Source organism: Lotus japonicus, chromosome 1 (genome assembly GCF_012489685.1).
Source record: "Lotus japonicus ecotype B-129 chromosome 1, LjGifu_v1.2".
Classification (NCBI taxonomy): domain Eukaryota; kingdom Viridiplantae; phylum Streptophyta; class Magnoliopsida; order Fabales; family Fabaceae; genus Lotus; species Lotus japonicus.
Genome location: NC_080041.1, coordinates 19,344,961 through 19,367,381, shown reverse-complemented (window position 1 = coordinate 19,367,381; position 22,421 = coordinate 19,344,961). Strand labels below are relative to the sequence as shown.

The following is a 22,421-nucleotide window of genomic DNA, read 5'->3' as shown; positions in this document are numbered from 1 at the left end:
ACCTTCTCTCTCCTGGGGGAGTCCCCGTTGACAAGGAGGACATTACCACTTTCCGACTTAAGACCTGGGAATCTTTACCACCCTCCGCCCTAAGGGGTCTTCCAGCCGGTACGATTCCTAACCAACCGTCCTCCTTCGAGCAGTGGAAATTAGTTTGTATCCTCTCTTCGAGGTGTGGTGGGTTTTGCTACGAGAAGTCCCTCGACAACATTCTTCACTACAACGGATGCTCGGCTTCCGAGCGTCCTTAGCTTCGCCGCCCTTACCGTGACGTGAAAGACCCACATTTTTTCTATGTGCATGAGTACAAGTTTACCGGTTTGGGGATCCGGTTTCCTTTTTCCCTCTTCATTTGCTCCGTGCGGCGCAGCGTAAACGTCGCCCCATCCCAACTCCACCCTAACAGCTGGGCCTTCCTGCGGTGCTTCGAAATCCTCTGCGATGCAATCCAGCAAGAGCCAGAACCCTCTCATTTCTTTTACTTCTATGGTGTGGCCACCGAGCCATCACCCCCTCGCAGCTGGGTCTCCCTGGAAGCCAGACCCAACCACCAACGCTTCAACCCCCTTTGGACTACCGTTACGGATGACCTCGCCCGTAGGTATTTCAAAATCGTGGTGTCCCACGAATATCCCGAAATCTTCACTTTAAGGGACGGCACCACTCGCTTCCCTTTGTACTGAACCAAAGAGGTGTCACAGATAGTTGACCAGCCCGAGGGCCCTAGACTGCGCCCGAGTGATTGGTAAAGCCAAGATTCCGTCAACTCCTGCCTATTTAGGTTTCCCGTCCTTCCCACGATTCGTTCTTTTCCCCTTGCTCATTTTATACTCTCTTCAATTCTACTAACTTTTCTTTGTTATTAATTGATTCGGGGAAAATAAATTTTACCAGAAGAAGGATGCCCCATTTCCCCCTCGTGCCAACTTGAAAGGCGACAAAACATCGTCCCCGTCTCAATTAGAGGGCGAGGTCAGGAAACGGGCACCTCATAGTCCTAGCAAAGAGGCTTCTCAACCGCCTCCCAAGAGTCAACACAACTCAACCACCGCTTCTCCTACTGGCGAGGGGAATGTCCCGACTACCACCTCCGGCGAGCTCGGCGGACCCTCCAAGACAATTCCAGCTCCTTCGTCTGACGTACGGGGCGAGCCTGTTAACAGGGCCTTCGTCGGCGGGACTGTTGCCCTGCCGCACGCCGGGAAAAGCTCAAACCCATCAGCGGGTTCAACGCAGCCGCCGCCCCCAGGTAACAAGCCACTCCTACCCCTCGTTCCCGACAATCCGGGGTCAATTACCCTCTCCTTCACGCCGGCGCAAGCTGCGAGGATGGATGATGTGGTTCAAAGGCAGGGCTTAGACATAGTTTCCGAGGGCGCCTTGGCGACACTGCTCCATTCCTTCCATCGCTACAAGTGGGCCATCAAAGATTCCGAAAGTTTTACGGCAAGAGGTGGCTCGCCTTCACGCTCTCAACTCTAAATCTGCCGAGGAGCGTAAGGTACTCCAGGCCAAGCTAGCTTCCCAAGAGGCCGCCTTGGTTGAGAAAATCAAGCAGTCCGAGATTACCTAGAGTTCCGAAACAAAAAGATCTCGGAACTGGAGAACAGTTTGGAGAAGTGCAAACAAGAAGCGCAACTGGAGTCCGATTCGAAGGAAGACCTGCTCGCCTCCAAAGACCAAACGATTTCTTCCCTGAGTGCAGAACTTGAGACCCTCCGTGTGAAAATGGTTAAGAAAGACGAGGCTTTGGTCGCAACAAAAACCCAAGCTCAATCAAACGCAACAGCCCTTGAAGAGAAACTAGGGTCAGATGCGGCGGCAGCTGCTGTCTTTGAACGTGGTCGCGGCTTCTTTCTTGCCAAGGCCTAAATTCAGCGCCTCCACTCCCAGCTGGATCTTAGCCCCATGGGGGCGTTCAAGAAGGTCACCTCTGCCAGGTTGGTTGGTCCCGAGGATCCTCCGGGCTTTGTAGCTGAGTTTTTCTTGAGCGATGAAGATGTAGAGCAAGGCAGAAACATTAATATCCCTTAGATCATTTATGTAATAGCAATTTATTATTATTATTTTTAAAGATAACACTTGCAACTCTTTTGTCTTCTATTAACGAGAATAGCTGTTTCGATCGCCCTTTTTCACCTTTTGCACGTCGCCCCGTAATGTTTTGCTGCATGTTCATTCATTTGTTTTTTTTTTAACTGCCTGAATTTCTTCATTCAACAATTTTGAAAGTGTGTTGGGGATAACTAGGACTTTTTCTCAGTCTTGGACTGAGGCTTTGTTCACACGCTTTTCCTGTAAGATTAGGTGTGGCCCCACCAGCCTTATTAGGCGGGGACTTACGGTGGCTCGGGATCCAATGGCCATGTGGGTTGCCCAAGGCTTAGCCTAGTTAAAAATGCTCGCCCATGTTTTGGGGAGGCTTTTACTCGCCCATATTTCGGGGAGGATCTTGGGATAAGAAGCTTATCCGCACACGTCACCAACGGGTGGCAGCGGTCCACGCCGGACTTTCCCGAGCGATCCCCGGACATCAAGGTCGTGTTGGGATCGCCACCTTTAGGGAATTTTTCCCACCGGGCGACCATTTCAATTTAGTTGAAAGTTCAGAGTACTACTGAGAATATCCTTTTGTATTCTATTGTAAAATAGATTTTACACTTGAGGGATGCCTCATTAAAAAACTCCCGTGGTGGAGAAAAAGAGTGCATCTTTATTTTTGTCCTACTTCCTGCTTTTACTCGCCGCGACCATGCCCCATCTTTTGCCCTCCTGATCAGAGCACCACTCCAAACACCCCATCCTTCAGACCTGATGTGCTCACTTCCTCCTCTTGGCTCTTGCGAGGCCAGACCCCTCGCCAGACCGCCCCGCAGTAAAGAGGATCTTCTCCTAACTCGCCTCTTTGCTTGTCGCGCTTAGCTGGCCTTGAAGGTTTAAAAATCGCCGATCCCACTGGCCTCCAGTATCCCGTCTTGCCCCTTTTCTTACTCTCGCGGCGGCGCGCTCGGTTCTGTTTTCGCACCTTTTTCGGTTTTCCCTGGTGTTGCTCAAATGCTCTCCATTCGTTTTGCTCGACGCCTCCCTGTTTTAGATTCGCTCGAACCACATCTTGTGTCACCACCCCCTCTTCTCTTCTCTTGGCTCTTGCTTAAAAGAGTCGGCTTCCTAAACCTAGGCGATTCCCAGAGCGTTGCATCTTTCTGACTCCAATTAAAGAGGTCAAAATTGTCCTTCACTAGTTTCTCTAGGCGCCTCTCTTGGCTAGCCGTGAGCCTAGGCTCAATCGCCAGCACTCCTCTGCTAAATTTGTACATTTCCAGGTCCTCGATTATGTTCGCCCAGCGTTCCTCGGCATGGGCATTAGTGAACTGCCCATCTCTTCCCGTCCTGCCGTCTAACCTTTTCTGGCCTTAGTTTCTCCTTAGTCTCTCACTCTTCCAAGCAACCATCTGCTCCAATCTCCCTATACTGTTTCACCCTTTGCCTTAAAAACCCTGCTGGCCTTGAACCCTTTTCAAGATCTCGATCTCGTGACATTTGTGTCCATCACTGGCTCCCTTCTTTCCATACAAACTGAGGCAATTATTGTAGCATTCCCTTGCCCTTCGCTGATCCACCGCGATTTTCCCGACTTTACCGCAGATCAGTGGGTACTTCACCGCCAGGTGAGCCGTTGAAATTACTGCGCCGAGGCGATTTACCGTGTTCCGTCCGATGATGACATTGTATGACGCCACAACCTGCAATACCAAATATCTTATACGCAAAAGCTTGGCGTTCTCGTCAATTCCAAAGACCGTGTCTAAATCCAGGTAGCCACGCACCCAGACCTGTTCTCCTGAGAAACCTACCAGAGTCCTAGTGTACGACATCAGATCCTTATCTGTTAGTCACAATTGCTCGAACGCATCGCCGTAAATAATATCAGCAGAACTTCCCTAGTCCAAAAGTACTCTTCGCACATTAAAGCTATTGATCCTTACCATTACTACCACAGGATCATCCTTATGTGTCTTGATTCCCTCGAAGTCCGCTGACGATATCACTATGTCCGGATGCCGAAAACCGAATGGGGTCACATACTCTTGCATTGATGTTACCGCCCTTGCATGCCTGCACCTCGCCGAAGGTGTGTCATCACCTCCACCATAACCCCCGGCGATTGTATTTATCGTCCCCACCAGTGGTTCGAGGTCTTTGTTGAAGGTTTCTTCAGCTCTCTTCCTCCTTGTTGTCAAGGTTTCCTTCTTATCCGTCGTTGGCGTACGTTGGTGTCTGTCCTGCCTGGGCCCGCCATGTTGGCCTTTGCCTGGCCTGTGGTCAGTCATTTGCGATCGTCCTGCCCTGATAAGTTTCCCGACCTCGCCTTTCAGCGTGAAACAGTCACTAGTGTCGTGTCCCGCTGAGCGGTGATACTCGCACCATTTAGCTCTACCTACCGCCCCCCGCCGTGAACTAATTCCTGCTCTACTTCCTTCAACCGCATGTGTCGCCTTGACCTCCCAGAACAGCTTCGTCAATTCCGCATTCGGATCCCTCTCTGCCCCTTCACGCCGGTGGGTTGCCATGTGCGGTGACGCTCGAGTTTTTCTTTTTTTCGAATAAAGTTGCGCCTCGGCAAATTCCTCCGTTCGGGCGACCTTCTTATCCTTCTGCGTACGACTCTTTTCCTTTTTCCATCCTTGTTTCCTCGTCGATCTCACGTCCCTTTGCCCGTCGACCTTTTCTGCCTTCGCCCGCTTTCTCTTAAACGCGTCGTCGTCCTCATCCAGGATGTAGGTGCTCGCCCGAGTGCGAACTTCTGTCATCGAGCGGGCTGGCTTCCTACTCAACTTGTTGTTCAGCTTTCCCGACAATAGTCCATTTTTGAAGGTGCGGGTGCAGGCCTGTGGCTCCGACTCCTCGATCTTCACAGATGCAGCACTGTATCGCTTCACATATTGCTTCAAGGTTTCTCGCTCCAACTGACGGACATTGTACAGATCGTCAATTGTAAGCTTCTTGATCTTGCTCGTGGAGAATTGGATGAGGAACTTGGACGAGAAATCACGGAATTTTGCTATGGATCCCCGAGGCAAAGTCGTGAACCAAGCCATCGTTGTGCCTTTGAACGTAGATGGAAACATCCTGCACTTCACCGCATCGGAAGCTGCACTTATCACCATCTTCGTACTGAAGTAAAGTAAAGTAAGTGTTAGTGCTCCAAAGGGATTATACATAAGATTGTGTATTCGAATCTGAGTTCCAAGTTGAACTTGTCGCAAGTGCTTGTTGCAATCCAATCTTCTCACTGCTCGTTCGAATTTGGGCTTTCAACAAAATTTCAAACAACAGATGATAGAAACAATCTAAGATGTTTCTGAATATTTTCTAAATGGGGTCGTTTAATGACTCTGGTTTTTTTTTTTTGAAATCCAATGACTCTAGTTAAAATTTGGGGCTGAATAATTTTGAGAAAAAACCCTTGAAAATCAGAGTTAAGGATCAAGATGAAGATAAAATTTTCTGGTTTTTTTTAATTATTATTTTGGCTTATTTACACTTTGAGTCTCAAAACCGTAAATTTTTGCACATAAACTGAAGGGGGAAAGCTGTTGACGGAGTATAATGTTCGAGACCAAGAATGCAATTTTCCAAAGTTTAGGGACTTCATACAATAATTCGCATTAAGCTGGTAAGCAAAAGTACAATTAAGTTTATTCTTAAAATGAGGATAACAGTAGTCAAGTTAGTTGACAGTTAAATGGTGCAGAATAAATTTTGCTCTTATTTTTAAAATTCATCTTTGAAATGGCTTTTGATTCTGTCATTTCGATGAATAAAATCAAGGATTTTTCTCAGAATAATTAAACTCAAACTTTAACTAAAGTTATTTAGACAATCATGGGCAAAATATTCAGAAACATCTAATATTTTTTCTTTCATATTTGAAATTTTGTTGAAAGCCCATTTTCTCACTGCGGGTAACCCGTATCTAACTACTCTTTCTCTTGCACTCTACCCAGTGTTTCAATGCTTACAAAGAAAAGAAAGGAGGTTAGCATTGAAATATTGGAAAGTTATCAAAATTGTCATGCAAAGAGACCACAGTAGTTAAAAGCTCGGTCCTTATTTGACTAGTTTGACTTATAATTAAGAAAGGGTTAATGGTTAAATTAGTCTATGAGGTTGTAAGTGGGTTTAATTTTAGTTTTTATAAGGAAAACTAACGTTTAGTAACGGTCATTTTTATAACTACTGACGGTTTTGACTGTCACTAAACATCATTTTTCCCTAAATCAAGAGAATAAAATCAAACTTGCTTACAAACTTAGGATTAATTTGACCATTAACCCTATAAGAAATATTGCAAGCTATTAATATGTCTAGGACAAACATTTGAATGTGATAGTTGAATAAGTTGACAAAGCTTGTGCACGTTCATGCAATTTAGTCATAATTAAGACTTTTCATTTCTCTTTTCAAATGTATTGTGTAAGGATCGAGACCCGATAGTTATTCTCACACATACACTTAGATTATACTGCCAACTGAACTACCCTCCTCATAAGTATATTTGTATTTTTTTTTTTGACAAGGTATATTAACTATATATATGTGTGTAAGCAGTATTACAATATTGCTAATTAATTAAACAGACTAAATCCAATTTACCATATTTCAGTGCCAACCCGTCATAATTTTCTCACTTACCCCTTACTCTTCAGCATTTTTCATACCTAATAATGTTACTTATTATTGTAGCCATTGACTCATTATATCTAGAATTGTATCCATCATATCCCGGCCCGTTGTTTCACATTCTCAAGCAAGTTTGTCAGTTTAAGATAACAAATTAGCTGAAAACAACAATATTCTACCGCTGAAGTACTGCACGCAATGGGATATTTATTCATATTCATCTTTTTCACTAAGTATTATATTTGTATTTTAAAAGTTCAGGGGATAGTAATGAAGATGCAGCTAGGAAAAGTGGTTATAGTTTATGTGAGCTAAATTTCCCAACAACTCTCTCCTAAACCTTCATTTAATGTCATCCTCATCAATATATATAGGCAATAAGGAAGCACCTCATTACATAGTTCAAAATTTCATTAACGTGGCCTAATATATCAGTACACCTTGATGCAAATGGAATCCCTCCCTCTCCTCCTAACTCTAGCAGCTATTTTATCATCGTACTTCCTATGGTTCTACCTCCTCACCCGAACCCTAACCGGTCCAAAACTATGGCCCTTTGTGGGAAGTCTCCCGGTCCTAGTCAAGAATCGGGATCGAGTCCATGACTGGATCGCCGACAACCTCCGCGTTGTCGGCGACTCAGCCACCTACCAGACCTGCATCATCCCCTTCCCTTTCTTAGCACGCAAGCAAGGGTTCTACACAGTCACGTGCCACCCCAAGAACCTCGAGCACATCTTGAAAACCCGGTTCGACAACTATCCAAAGGGGCCCAAGTGGCAGACCGCGTTCCACGATCTCTTAGGCCAGGGCATCTTCAATAGCGATGGGGAAACATGGCTCATGCAGCGGAAGACAGCGGCGCTCGAGTTCACAACACGGACACTAAGGCTAGCCATGGCTCGCTGGGTGAACCGCGCCATCAAGAACCGATTGTGGTGCATTTTGGACAAAGCGGTTAAAGATAATGTCTCAGTGGACTTGCAGGACCTTCTCCTGCGCTTGACGTTTGATAACATTTGTGGACTCACTTTTGGTAAGGATCCTGAAACTCTCTCCGTGGAGCTACCAGAAAACCCTTTTGCTATTGCTTTTGACTCTGCCACTGAAGCCACCATGTACAGGTGAGTAACTCTTACACAAATATAGTTAATCAAATGCTTAAATATTCTCAAACTAATTTTGATTTTAGTTTATTTTTTCATATTTATATTACTAATAACCGTATTTAGAATGACTCTTTTTTTTACTACAATTTATACAATGAGAAAGATAAGTCAACCCACTATACATTGTCGACTACATTTAGACACTCACTCATGTAATAATTTTTTAAGCCGACAAACTGGATGATTAATTTTTTTTTCCCTACTCTCCACTTTGTGGCGAGAAAAAATCGTCACAAAATTGGATGTTCAATTAGGTTTGTTAAATAATGTTGATTTTACTACACCATTATGGTAAATTTATCTTCCTTCCACCCCTTTTTTTAATTTTTTTTTATATGTTCACACTCACTTTCTCTTTCATCCTATTTTCATTTACTTTTTCTTCTTATCTCTCTTATTTTTCTATAAAATCACTTTTCTCAACATCTTCTTATTTCGCAAAATGTAAGTGAATAGGGACTGTGTGATCCATTCACACTTCACTTTCTCTTCCCCATTTTATTTTTATACATTTTTCATTCTACACCTCTTTGGCTATGTTTGGATTGATGGACCATAATGGAGCGGAGCAGAATGGAATATAATGGAATGGAATGGAGCGGAGCGGAATGGAATAAAAATTTCATTCCATTGTTTGGATATTTTATGACGGAGCGGAACAAAGTTACCACTCTATTGTTTGGATAATGGACGGAGCGGAATGAGTTATAATTTTTGTTATTCCTATATTACCCTTATTTTAAAATAAAAGACAAGCTGAGAAACCAATTGAAAATTGGTAGCCAATATTCAATATCTTATAATCTGGTGTGTCTAACAACTGGAACATGAATGCTCCTATATTCCGATCGAGTATTGAAGACATGAGCATACCAAGTACCAACAAGTTTCAAATTTATTTTTTCAGATAAGCAATGAATTAATACTAATAAAGAGGCACAAGGGGTGTCAACCTTACACAGAGTAATAGAAAAGCAAAAAACATAGAACAGATAGAGAAAATGTACACGAAATGAAACAAGAAACAAAGAGAGGAACAGGGGATAATAACATAAAACAAAGGGGTTGTCTAAATAACCCATGATAAAAATTGGGTTAAATCACCCATGTACAAATGTACCAATCATATTATATTATGTGTCTTTATTTATCCACCTCATTTAGTTCAACTCCTTTATTTTACATTTTCATAATTCTGATTTTATTAAATAATTTAATTACAGAATGAACCTACCAATTTAAATAATAACAAAGGAGTCCTTTTCTATATTAAAAGAACAAACAGAAAACCATAACCCCTCTTTTCTTCCATTTCCCTGTACGCTCTTCCTCCTTGGAAGGGCTTCAATGATCTTTCCAATGCTTTTTTTTGCCCTATTCCTTGATTTTCATCTCAAGAGTTATAATGCCAGTAATAAAAAGAAACACGTTAAGGATTCATCACTCTTCACTTTATAAATTTGTTGATTACTTGATTGCTGCAATTTCTTTACTGTGGTTAGATGGAAGGAATTGGTCAATTAAAAATGAATGAGAAAGTTACTGTGATTATCGTTTGCTATTTTATGCATCCAGTCTATGATTATATTGATTACTGCAATTTCTATGGTGTGTGTTAGGAAAAAGTTGGATGTAAAAACAATTTCCATCTGAAAAGCTAGCGTACAGGGAAGAAAAGTGGGGAAGAAAGGTTTTTTGTTTTCTCTTTTAGAAGGGGTCGTATGTTTTTTTTTGAAATGAAGGAGTCGTACGTTATTATCTAAATTGATAGGTTTATTTCGCAATTAAATTATTTAATAAAATAAAAATTATGAAAATGTAAAATAAAGGAATTGAACAAAGTGAGGTGGATAATATAAAAACACATGTTATAATCTAATTGGTACACTTGGTCATGAGTGATTTAACCCAATTTTTATCATGGGTTATTTAGACAACCCCTAAAACAAAAGCAAGGGCCCTTCTAAGTTATCACGAAGTCATGTGGGTTCCTTCAGTCTTCAGAGAAGCAAACACGCGTACCCAATAAGGAGGCCAAACATCAGAGTAATTAGAATTATTTCCCTTCCAAATAGTCAGAATTAAACACAAATTTAGAAAATAAGTTAGAAAATAATCATCCTCAATATCCATCTTCAAATAAGTTTCAAATTTATTATCACTAGCACAATAACGTGAAGTTGCAGAGATTCTGCCCAGAACTATTTCAATTGTTACGTGATGGGAGAAAATTAGGGCCACCAACTAGGAGAAGTTATGTATGGAGGTTACCATGGGTATAATAGTATTTTCATAATTTAATTAAGTGATGAGTTTTTCTTTCCATTTCTTTCCATCCAATTTGGGGGGAGCAAATATGAAGGAAAGTAATTGAGCATGATGGATCTTGGACCACTACTTACCACTCCCTTCCATCATATTTTAAATAAAACAAACAATGGATCACTCCCTCCTCCCCCACCACTCCACTCCACTCCATCCCCCTCCCCCAATCCAAACAAAGCCTTTGTTTTCTATCAAATCACACGTCAATTATTCCTTTTCTATTCCTATATATCTTAAAAATTTGGGGGTGTAAACTTGTGAATAAAACATTTTAAGATCCTCTACTTACATGGTTACACCAAATTTATTACGCATACAGATTCCTGTACCCCGGTCTAGTGTGGAGATTCCAGAAGCTTCTTTGCATCGGACCAGAGAAGAGGCTGAAACACAGTCTCCAAATCGTCGAAACCTACATGAACGACGCCATCTTCGACCGCAACAAAGCCCCCTCCGACGACCTCCTATCACGCTTCATGAAGAAACGCGACACCGACGGAAAACCCTTCTCCGCCGCAGTCCTCCAGCGCATCATTCTGAACTTCGTCCTCGCCGGACGAGACACCTCATCCGTCGCCCTCAGCTGGTTCTTCTATCTCGTCATGACCCACCCCCACGTGGAGGAGAAAATCATAACCGAGCTTACAACGGTTCTCAAACAAACCCGCGGCGGAGAACGGCGGAGATGGACGGAGGACCCCCTCGACTTCGAGGAGGCCGACCGGCTAGTGTACTTGAAAGCTGCACTAGCCGAGACGTTGCGTTTATACCCGTCTGTGCCGCAGGACTTTAAACAAGCAGTGGCTGATGACGTGTTGCCGGACGGTACGGTGGTTCCGGCGGGGTCGACGGTGACGTATTCGATATACTCGGCGGGGAGAGTGGAGAGTGTGTGGGGTGAGGATAGTGTGGAGTTTAAACCGGAGAGGTGGCTTTCGGTTCGAGGCGACCGGTTCGAACCGCCGAAGGATGGGTTTAAATTTGTGGCGTTTAATGCCGGACCGAGGGTTTGTTTGGGGAAGGACTTGGCTTACTTGCAGATGAAGTCTGTGGCAGCGGCGGTTCTGTTAAGGTACCGGTTGTCACCGGTTCCCGGTCACCGGGTGGAGCAGAAGATGTCGCTCACTTTGTTCATGAAGAATGGTCTTAAGGTGTTCTTGCATCCACGTGAGATTGAAGTGGGGCCAGCGGTTGCCACTGCAGCATAGTTTGAGGGTGTTTTCGTCATTTGGGAGTACTGTGAGTAAAGGTGTGATCATTCAGAAAGATTGCAGTTGTCGTGGGTGTATATGCATACAAGTCTATTTTATGTTTGAAATTTGGAAGAAAATGTATGTCTTTTTATTATTATCCAACAAACAGTCAAATAATAATGTATAGAGAATGAGGTTGCTGTTAAAATTTGGGTCAATATGTTATTTGTTCATGTAAAATTGTGAAACTTGATTTTGGTTTTACGCTGGAATATAAAGTTGTACAAGTGCCTCTTTGTTAAATAATTAAGATTAATACGTCAGTTTTTGTTTTATATGAGAATGAGCTCAAGTGATCTTACCATGTGTCTAGTCAAGCTGATGTGACATGCCCATTGCCTCAAAGGCTCAAACTCAGTCTCACACAGCAAATGGAAAGAGGCCAATATATAGCTCTTTGGCAACGGCCAAACAGGCAGAGGTACTAGTTGTGGAGGATAAAGCATTTTAACCTTAGAGGACCAAGATCAAAGAGAGAAATGTTATATTGACATGAAATTTAATTAAGTGAATAAAAATTAGGGTTAAAATATATAACCGTCCTTGAACTTTAAGTAAGTTTTGAAAACCGTCCCTCATTGGAAAATTATCTGAAAATCATTTTCAAACTATTAAGAACAATTTGGACCCATCCCTCCGGCAGCCTAGGTCCGGTCAGCGCTTACGTGTCTGTCCATGTCAATTAATGCATGTCTGACGTGGCTTTTTTTAATAAAAAATATATCCTAATTATCTGAATTAACCCTAAATCCTCAAATTATTCCTAAATCTCCAAATTATTCCTAGATCTCCAAATTATTCCTAAATCTCTAATTAACTCTAAACACCCAATAACAAGATCAACATCTTATCCCTTCTCTTTGAGCTTCTTGTTGCAATGTAATCTGCAAACACGTAACTGAAGTTTAGAATCATCACTATCACAAACCTGATTGAAACCCTAAAACCCTTTCCTCTGTTCTAAGATCTGATATGAGATGGCCCCAACCTAGTCGATCTCAAGGAATGCATTATCAGCGGTCTTCTCTCCGTCGATGGCCTCAAGGTACGATATCCCTCGATCACGATCTGCTTGCTTCTTGTTATTTTTTGAATCTGAACTATCTGCTACTGATATTTCGTTCATTGAATTTTTCTTGTTTAATTCAAATCTGAACTATTAGACTCAGTGTTTGTTTGTTTGTTCAGGTTCTTCACATGAAGAGTTTTGAAGAAAGAAGAGAGCAAGGGTCTGATTTGATATGATTTTTCATTTCGACCTTAGAGACAGAGTTAGGGAGCTCTGATTTTGGGGATTTTGAACTGATTGTGTTGGGTGAAGAGAGATTTTGCACTGGTTGTGTTGGTCCGATATGAAATTTGCAAGATTCAAGTGATGGAGAAAGCTTCATTCAGACAAATAAGTTACGTGTCTGAAGATTCCATTGCAACAAGAAGCTCAATGAGAAGGGATAAGATGTTGATTTTGTTGTTGGGTGTTTAGAGTTAATTAGAGATTTAGGAATAATTTGGGGATTTAGGGTTAATTCAGATAATTAGGATATATTTATTATTAAAAAAAGTCACGTCGGACTCTCATTAATTGACGTGGACAGACACGTAAACGTTGGCCGGACCTAAGGCTGCCGGAGGGATTGGTCCAAATTGTTTTTAATAGTCTGAGGATGGTTTTCAGATAATTTTCCGGCGAGAGACGGTTTTCAAAACTCGCTCAAAGTTCAGGGACGGTTATAGATTTTAACCCTAAAAATAACATGACACCTGAGTAGCATTCACATCGTTTATTGAAGGTTTCATAATCCAATTTCGTTAAATTTTTTATGTCTTTCTAATTGAAAGGATCGAATTTTCACAAATTTAAATTTTGTGACCAAAATTACTAGTTTTGAATATTAGAGAGCCAAAATGTACAATTGCAATAGACGGCCAAAATTGCAATTGAACCTTGTAAAAATTACCCCTGGTTGACATCCTGTTGCTGATGATCAAATCTATTTTTCCCCCACTATAAATGCTTCTACATAGGTATTCAAAGTTTACAAAACGTTGAGCAAATAATAGACCAACCCAAAACGACACAACACAAACATAAAAAGTTGTCAACACATAAATAGCAATTCCTAGCAAATACTATTGCAGGTAACAAGTCCAAGCAAAACAACAAAGACATTTAGAAATCATAAATGCTTACACCACCACGCAAATATTAACAAAAACAGAACCAACATAGTCCCTACTTAACATCGAAATTAGAAGAATCACATAAAAGCTGCAACCTTGATCAGTAAAACAGAAGGTTTTACAGTTGCGGTTGCATGTCGTTGCGGGAACTCCAAAGAGTGCGGCCACAATTGAAGTTGCGGACAACAATTTAAAACCCTACTGACGGAAATGATCCAAAGGCTGCTATAGATTCAGCAAGTGAGAGACATAAAGATCTGAAGGATGGTAGTTTGTGGGGGTAACAGTCTCTCTATGAAGAAGATTATTATCACCCAAGTGCATGTTATGATCTGGGTATTGGAAGGAGTAGGCAAACCCACACTCTGTCACATCATGAACAATATCTGTTTGGCAAAATGCCAAGTGAGAGGCTGAACTTGAAGCCATCTTGTTATGCTTAGAAGCTTCAACATTGACAAGTGATTGCTGATTCTGATTCTCCTTGAACATCTGTTGCATGAAGAGCACCTCATTGGCAAGAGAATCAGAGGGGTCAGGGAACACAAGGTTTGCATTGTAACTGTTTGATGAAATGTCCAGCTGAGAGAGTAGTGTTGTTCTGTTGGAGACAGAGGACATGGAATTAGTTGTTGTTGTGGGGTTGGTGGTGCAAGTCAGAGTCTTGCTTCTGATATAGTCTTCAAGTATGGAGGTGTGTGGTTTTCCTCCATTAGAGCTCTGATCAGCAGCTTTCTTGTTCTTTCTCTTCGAATACTGTCTCCTCTTGGTCGCGTTCCAATGGTTCTTGACCGCGTTCTCCGTTCTTCCTGGAATCAGCTTTGCAATCTCTGCCCAGCGGTTTCCAATCTTGGCATGGGTAGCTACTAGGACCTTCTCTTCTTCTTCACTCCAACTATCTTTCTGTTAAAAGTTAATTTTAACAAGTTCAATGTGACAACTGAAATTTATAAACCTAATTAAAATTCAGTAAACTGAAATGGATTTTGAATTGAGTATGGTCAATCCTAAATTCAGATTATCTGAATTTTCCAAAATATCAGCAAAACTATAGTCTTCATGTGCTAATAATTAAGAAACCCATATAATAGTAATTAGCATGCATTGGAGTGGTGTTTGTTTACGCTTTTCTTTTATAATTTTCTTTTAAATAAAATAACTTTAAAAAGTTTTAGCTATTTTTTTTTTTTGCTTTTTTAAATGGAAATTAGATTTGTAATTATTTTGAAAAAAATCATCCAGCTATATCTCCTTGATAAAGGAAAGTAAAAGGTTTGAGCGTTACATTGTAACTGAAATTTATAAAGCTAATTAAACACAATTAATGGAATTGTCTGTAAATTAAATGAAAAATATACCAAACAAAAAATGGTTCAACCAATGTGTCGCGATTCTGTGAGAAGTTCTGAAAATTAATAGTATATGAAAAAAATAGAACACACTTAAGAAATGCCAAAGATCAGGCGATGCTTTTATAATATATAGATAGATTATACATGGTAAGTAATTTTCATGCAAGAATATATGCACATATTGATAGTTGGTGGTGTGATTTTCTCTTTTATTCTTAGAATAAATAATCTTAAAATAGATCCATGATAACAAATTGGAAACTATGAATGAATTATTACGAAAATGGTCAAAGTCACCCAGAATTAATCTTCACTTACAAAATTTACTTGTCATCAGCAATTAATTAGAAGAAATGAAGGAGAGATCCCTAGATGAATATCTAAGCTTTACCAAAGATTGATACTTGATTTTCAACCGGAAAAAAGGGGGAAAAATGGTCCTCCATGTTATGAATCTAAATCTAGACCACTGGTGATCAACAAAATGTTATAGGAATTAAGGTGGTAATCTATGAAAAGCTACGTTAAACTCTGGTTACTTAAAACATTATGTGCAACTTTGTGAAAGAGAAATCATCATCATGGAACTAACCCAAGGGGTGTTTGCATGTGAAGCACACAACCCTTTAATAAAAAAAAAATGTATATCTCATAAAATTGGAAAGTAAGAGTCATCAAACATTAATCCAAAGAAGGAGATGAAGCATTAGAACAGGACTCAATTGACCAATATTAGTCAGCTAGTAATGAAATTAACAAACCTTAATGTCAGGACGTAAATGATTATGCCATCTCTCACGACACTGCTTGCCAGCCCTGCCTTCTAACTTCTCAGCTATTTTAGCCCATTTGCTATCACCATATTGCTTCACCAAACTTATCAATTTCCTTTAAACATAGCCAAAATTAAAAATCATCTTATAGATTTAGTGAAAAACTAAACATACACACATATGCATGGTTTTAAATTGCGATCCAGAATCGCAAATGAGGCTGAAATGCAAAGGTTTTGAACTATTCACACAACAGCACTGCAGCCGCAATTGTGACCTCATTTATCGGCAAATGCAATTTAAAGTCCTGCACACATGTAAGAATCAAACAAATAATGCATATAAGAAGAAAATAATATTTTTCTCTCAAACCTGTCTTCTTCATTGGTCCACTGTCCTTTGATCAAAGGCATAGAAGACTCTTTCTTAGTCCTCTTTCTTCCTATATCTTTCCCATTCTTGCCAGTAACATGCATGTCTTTCAAATTCATAAGCAACATGGGGTTTTGGTTGATGCTTGACCACTTCAAAGCCTCTTCCTTTGCAAAGAGCCCATCAACAAAGCATGATTCTTGAGTGTTGGGCCATAGAAGTCCATGGGTTGAACCACCACCAGAGAAAGGGAAATTGGAGAACTCCTCACCGAAAACACTTGCAACATTGTTGTTGCTCCTTGCAATGTTGTTCTCTACTAGTGGCTGGTGATGAGGGATGTGGTAGCTATGTTGACCCAATAAGAACCTATCTATGGCTGATTGATCCATGGAAAAGTTACTCTCCTTCATATTTTCATGTTTAGCACCATCACTACCTCCTCTTACCATGACTTCCATGAAAGGAGTGTATGTGAAACCAAATTAGTGAAAGAACTAATTTGCAGGGAGGAAATTAGTACTTGTTAAGGTTGTTTAATATAGGTGAAAAAATGGTTGACCATGTTGACCAAAAAAATAAACACTGATGCTTATTCCTAGCCTTTTAATTAATTAATAAGCCACAATATGGATTAGTAGCCTTAGATTATGTGTCATATCCAAGGGTTCAGATTCAAAACTATTGTGTAACTCCTGAAATTCATTTTTGACAAAATTAGGCAGCGGAGGAGGGATTAGGGGGTGTTATTTATTTTGTAAATGTATTTTTTTTATATTGGGTTTTATTGAAATTGAATTATTACTTAATGCTATCTTAATGGGCTATTTAATTACAATATTAGAATAAATTTGAGTTAATTTTTAGTTATGAGTCGTTATTATATATTAAATGCATTATAATTTGTAAATTTCCTAGCTGAAGTTTTAATATAGATTTTTAAAAAATACATATAAGATGATCGGACACATTGTGATATACATGACACGTATTCAGAATGCAAAATATTACTCCAGCAACTTACCGATAATAGTTAGAATGTTATTAAACTCGGCTAGGTGATAGATTCAGTCAGGGTACGAGGTCAATGAGTCACTGGTTTGACCACTGGTCACTAGTTTGAATGCTTGATTTGGTGTATATTAAAAAATTATAAAACGGTCTAAAACAATACTCCCTCCGTTCCCTATTATAAGTCACATTTTTTGAAAAAATCTTGTTACAAAATATAAGTCACTTTCTAATATCTAGGAAGCATTAAATAATTTTTTCCAAGTTTACCCTCATATTTAATATGAAAGAGATGATAAACTTTAGAAGTATTAACTTGGAGAGAGAAAATCATAGGAAAGTAAATAAGGGTAATCTAGGAAAGTAAATCATTTTTTTTACAAATTTATTACTAGTAACTACTTTTCTTAATCTAAGAGATTTAGTTATTTGTGACTTATATATAGGAACGGAGGGAGTATAAAGTTAATATATAAATAATAAAAGAGGTTTCAAAATATTAAATGGCATGATGGTGTATTGGTTAAAATTTCTTCACATTTCCTCAAGATCTTATGTAACATTTTTTTAGATAAAATATCACATTTTTATACTACTCTACAACAATTTGAAAGGTCCAAAATTTCAAATATTGCACAACTCCAAAATGTGCTCCCATGTACAACCCATTATCAATATAAAAAAACACAAAATAGGTCTAACAAAAAAATGACTCGTCGGTTCAACAAAAAACCAGCCGAGTCACTGGTTTTTCACCTAGACCGGATGGTTTGTTCCGGTTCAGTTCCGTTTGAATGCATGATCGATCCGATTGTCAACTCAAACCGGCTAAGCCGCTGGTTCATGATCATAAAAACTTCAAGGTTAAGTGTGCTTGCCTTGAAGCAATATTATGATGGGTGACCTCATGTGAAGCTTTCTCGAGAAGTGTGTGAGTGAGGACAAAACGCACTAAAAAGACTTGTGTTGTTATCGTGAGGTCAGTTGTCAGATCAGGATGTTACATTAGCCAAGATAGTAAGACTAGCTAATGACGCGTAGCGAAGTGGCCTAAGGTCTGAACTTAGACAAGATTTGAGGAAATGAGCAAGGACCTTAATGCACGATGAAAGATATTTACAAGCTTCCAGAAGGTCATGACGTGCGTAAAACACAAAGTGGTTCATCCCTTTAATATAGGGAAAACAATTATTGCTTAAGAGTCGGCGGATGCAAGGAAGATCAACTTAAACCAAACTTCCAGGACGATAAGGAGAAGCAACCGCCAAATTCCCATGATTGAAAATTCTTGTAAATACCAGGGAACGTGAGTAGTGAAAAATGCAGGTTAGCCGAATTTGTCTCTATAAATATAGGATTGGTAATTTGTACAAAATACACAACTCATGAATCAATCAAACTAAAAATTTCCCGCATTACTTTTGTAGTTTTCTTTCATTTTTTTAGAAAGCAAAAATTATATTGAGGCAGCGGAGTAGTGGGGGTGAGAAAGTTTGGAGACCCAAAAACACGGAGTTGCAACGACGGCTAGAATGGCAGGTCAAGGCTTCGACGAAGGAGAATGCAGCTGTGCAAAGGGGGCCTGCTGTGTTTCGTACTTCTGCTGATGATGCCAACTTGATTGGTCGGATGGCTGTCGCAACTCTTCGGGATGTGTATATGTTAGAAGTTGTTCAGGATTTTGTTGCTTCTTCTGGGCTTGGTTTGATCAGAGTAAAGTCGTTTGATCAGAGTAAAGTCGTTGGAGTTTGAATCTGGAACAGAAATGACAGAGATTTTGCGTGAGGGCAGGGATTTTTTGTTACAATACTTTCTAACGGTGGAGCCTTGCTCATCGTCCACTTGTTCTTCCCGTCACCTGATGTGGGTCAAGTTGTTTAACGCACCTATCAAGGTGTGGCGTTTTGAGTTCTTTGAAGTCACTACACCAGAAAAGGGCTTTTACAGTGCCCCTTTTACAGCGGTTTAGGTGGCAGCCGCTGTAAAAACACAAACACGGAGCGGATGATGGGCTATTACAGCGGTTTATTAAATTAACCGCTGTAAAAGCATTACCTTTTAACAGCGGTTCTCTTAGAAGGCGCTGTAAACACAAAAACACGGAGCGGTAATAGGCTTTTATAGCGGTTTATATACAGAGCCGCTGTAAAAAATAGGCGTCACTAATTCTTTTAGTGATGGAAATGAAAACATGGGTATTTACCATAAAAAACTTACTCTATCGAATCTTTTTGTCTCCACCGCTCTTTCTCTCTGAAATTTCATTTCCCTCTCACACGAGTCATTCTTAGTTCATTCTGAGGTGTAAGAAAAACCCTAATTTTGATGCCTCAACTTCACTTCTCCTCCTCCAAATCGAGGATCCATCACCAAAACTCCAAGAAGCCCAATCAATCTCGCTTCCTTCACCTTTATCACTCCACCAATAACTTCAAAGAGGGAAGACACCGAGAGAGATGAGGAGGCAAAGGAGACAGAAATGGTCGCTGATGAAACGAGAAGCAGAGAGTACTCCTCTCCTTTCTCCCCCCAAACGACGGAAACGGAAGGTGCGATGGCAGATTCTGTGGTTAGGTTTTTTATTCAGTTATGGATTTGGAGGATTTCTGATCCAGATTGCAGCGTGCAGATGTCGATGTTTGGGTACTACTGAGTACTGATTGAGGAGATGGAGAGAAGGCCTTTATGCAGCGTCTTTGATGCTTCAACAGATATTCAATTTTAACTCCAACTTGAAGACCTTCACAGGTTGTCTTCTTCTTTTTTTCATCCCCACTTTTTTTTAAAATAATTTATGTTACACATTGACAAATGTAATTTTCTAGTTGTGTTTCTGATACTAGGTAATTTAATTTTGGTTTTCAGGTAAGAAATTGCAGGTAAGACTTATGCTTAGAAAGTTAGAATCTTTCATTTTCTGTTGAAATTTCTGCATTTTCTCTTCCTTATATAATATTGAATTTACTTGATTTACTACCTTGCAGCCTGAATGATTGGCTCTTTGAATTTTTCTAACACAGGATGCTTTGGCCCTGGTATGTACTTCTCATAAAGTAGCAGATTTATGTATCAAAAAATGTCTCTTGTTAACTACTTCTCTGACTTTATTAGTTTTTGAATCATTCAGGTATTAAAGGTGAGCTTCAAAATATATTGTGCCCTGAATGATGGAATCATATATCTTATGGATGAGTTAGTGTCTATCTCGGTTTAATTTGTAACTTTTACCACCTTATTTGGATTTTAAATTGTATTAACTAATGAAGGTTGCAATTCTTTGATATTTCAACATCTGATGCAGTAAAGGCTCAACCTAGTTATAAAAGAGCTTTGATACAAGTTTATGATCAATGATGCTTTGGTTCAGAAACATTCTTCTTACTGTCCAATATGAATTGTATTTTATTTTCAAGAGTCAAGACTTTCCTAAAGGGTCGTGCTTGTTGAATTGATAGTTATTCTAATTCTAACTATGCAGGATTTTACTCTTGCAAGCTTCTTTAAAAACTGCAAAGAATTAAACCTTGCTAGAAATTTTCAATTTCCAACCTTAATATAGGTGCTAATTTTGATATATGTTCAATTTATCTGTTAATTGCAGGCTTGTAGTTAGAAACTTGATATTTTGATATATGGCTTTGTTTGCAGTTGATCCACTTTTATTTGGAAAATCCACTTGTCAACCTTTTCTAGTCTCATTCTTCATTACTCAGTTTCATTAACAGGTTTATATGCTTTTATTGAAACCGTTAGTTTAATTCCCAAGCAGATTATTAAAATCTCCTCTCACATAAAGCAGCATCACAGTTTGAAGTGTTGTCTACTTCCGGTGATACGGGCTTAGGTGGTGGTGACTTCGATTATGTTTGACTTGTTTCTTTTTTAGTACTGTAAACTATAAAAGTTATACTTTGGTGTATGCCCATGATCAACATTTGTTTGCTAACTTTCTTATCATTTCTATTCGCTGTAGAAAATTGTTGATTGACTGGCAGCAAGCTTCAAGAGAGATAAGGTATTGACCTTTTGAGAAACAAACAAGCTCTTTAGCTTCTTGATAGTGATAGCATTTTGCTTCCCCAGTGGTGCACTCTATCCAGTCGTTAAATAGCTGCTAAATTCATACTTGTAGTAGCTGCTAAGTATCATTTGCCTCGTGATATAGCTGGCAACCTATAACTTGTAGCTAAGTTAATGTAAAATAGAGTAGTGTCTGTTTATAAACTTGTCTATTTATTTACATGAAGTTTTCTATATAGAACAAAGATATCTGAGTTTACAGCATTCATTTAGTGTTTATTCTTTGGCTTTTGTAGTGCCATCGTCAGACTAATAGTGTTGATTGCGGATATTATGTGATGAAGTTCATGAAAGATATCATCACTCACCAACAACTTGTGATCCCAACGAAAGTAAGAAACTTTGATATGCGTTCACATTGGATTTTAAAAGCTCTAATTGTAACTTAACTCTATTTTTATGCTGTTTTGTAGTGTTTTGAAGATTGTCAGTTCGTTTCCTACAATGAAGAGCAATTGCGTGAAGTTAAAGATGAGTGGGCCGCTTATGTTTTTTACAATTGTTTTTAGTATTTAATCTATTGGATAGTTATCTATGAGATGGTGGTAGATGAAGTTAAGGACGTGGTTGAGATATTACGCACTTTAGAAATTGCTTCGAATTTATGAAGCTTTTGATATTTAGATATATTGGTTTTGATATGCTGAAGTTCAGAAAATGTTTATTTTATGGCTGACTTGATATGCTGAAGTTCAGAAAATGTTGATCTTTTTTGTTTGGAAGACTCAAATGGGGAGAGGGTCCTTATGATTTGGAGACTCAAGACACATTTCTATTGCAGAAACTCATTTATGGGAGTTTTTTTTTTGCTGTCATGGAATTACTGTCCATATGCTTGCTATAAGAATAGAGGTTCTGTTTACATGAGATGTTACTGTGCTTATATGCTATACCTTGTTTTAGCTTATGTTACTGTGCTATACCTTGTTTTAGTTTGGTGATGTGTATTGATTTTGCAGTCTTTCATAGTTGTTGAAATGTGTACCATTTCGGTTAAATTATGATCAATATATCTTCTTTTCAAAAAAAAGAAATGTTGATCTTTTGGCTGAACAGGGGTGGTAATTAATTCAACCAAAAAAAAAAACAAATTACAGCGGTTCCGTGGTGGAACCGCTGTAATATATATTATCAATTACAGCGGTTACCGGCTGAAACCGCTGTAAAAGAAGACTCAAGTATAGCGGTTATTCTAGAGAACAGCTGTTGTAGGTCTGTATT

At 39.5% G+C, this 22,421-nt stretch overlaps 3 protein-coding genes and 1 long non-coding RNA gene across 4 annotated transcripts; 2 read left to right on the top strand and 2 right to left on the bottom strand.

Moving 5' to 3' along the window:
- Nucleotides 1-3,941: 3,941 nt before the first annotated feature.
- On the bottom strand, nt 3,942-5,099 carry LOC130729275 (uncharacterized). The gene has a single exon (XM_057580964.1). It carries the CDS (start codon nt 5,097-5,099, stop codon nt 3,942-3,944), a length of 1,158 nt encoding a protein of 385 aa, XP_057436947.1.
- A 1,980-nt stretch (nt 5,100-7,079) lies between these two features.
- On the top strand, nt 7,080-11,706 carry LOC130734015 (cytochrome P450 86A1). The gene is made up of 2 exons (XM_057586304.1): nt 7,080-7,808; nt 10,498-11,706. Exons 1-2 carry the CDS (start codon nt 7,129-7,131, stop codon nt 11,384-11,386), a joined length of 1,569 nt encoding a protein of 522 aa, XP_057442287.1. The 5' UTR covers nt 7,080-7,128; the 3' UTR covers nt 11,387-11,706.
- A 2,131-nt stretch (nt 11,707-13,837) lies between these two features.
- On the bottom strand, nt 13,838-16,874 carry LOC130729266 (transcription factor MYB119-like). Its single transcript, XM_057580957.1, has 3 exons — nt 16,110-16,874; nt 15,726-15,852; nt 13,838-14,515 (listed from the first exon to the last, which is right to left on the bottom strand). Exons 1-3 carry the CDS (start codon nt 16,568-16,570, stop codon nt 13,838-13,840), a joined length of 1,266 nt encoding a protein of 421 aa, XP_057436940.1. The 5' UTR covers nt 16,571-16,874.
- A 3,635-nt stretch (nt 16,875-20,509) lies between these two features.
- Nucleotides 20,510-21,949, top strand: LOC130731685 (uncharacterized). The gene is made up of 4 exons (XR_009016780.1): nt 20,510-20,845; nt 21,094-21,135; nt 21,437-21,532; nt 21,614-21,949. It is a non-coding gene; the product is annotated as an uncharacterized LOC130731685 (long non-coding RNA).
- The last annotated feature ends 472 nt before the right edge of the window (nt 21,950-22,421 follow it).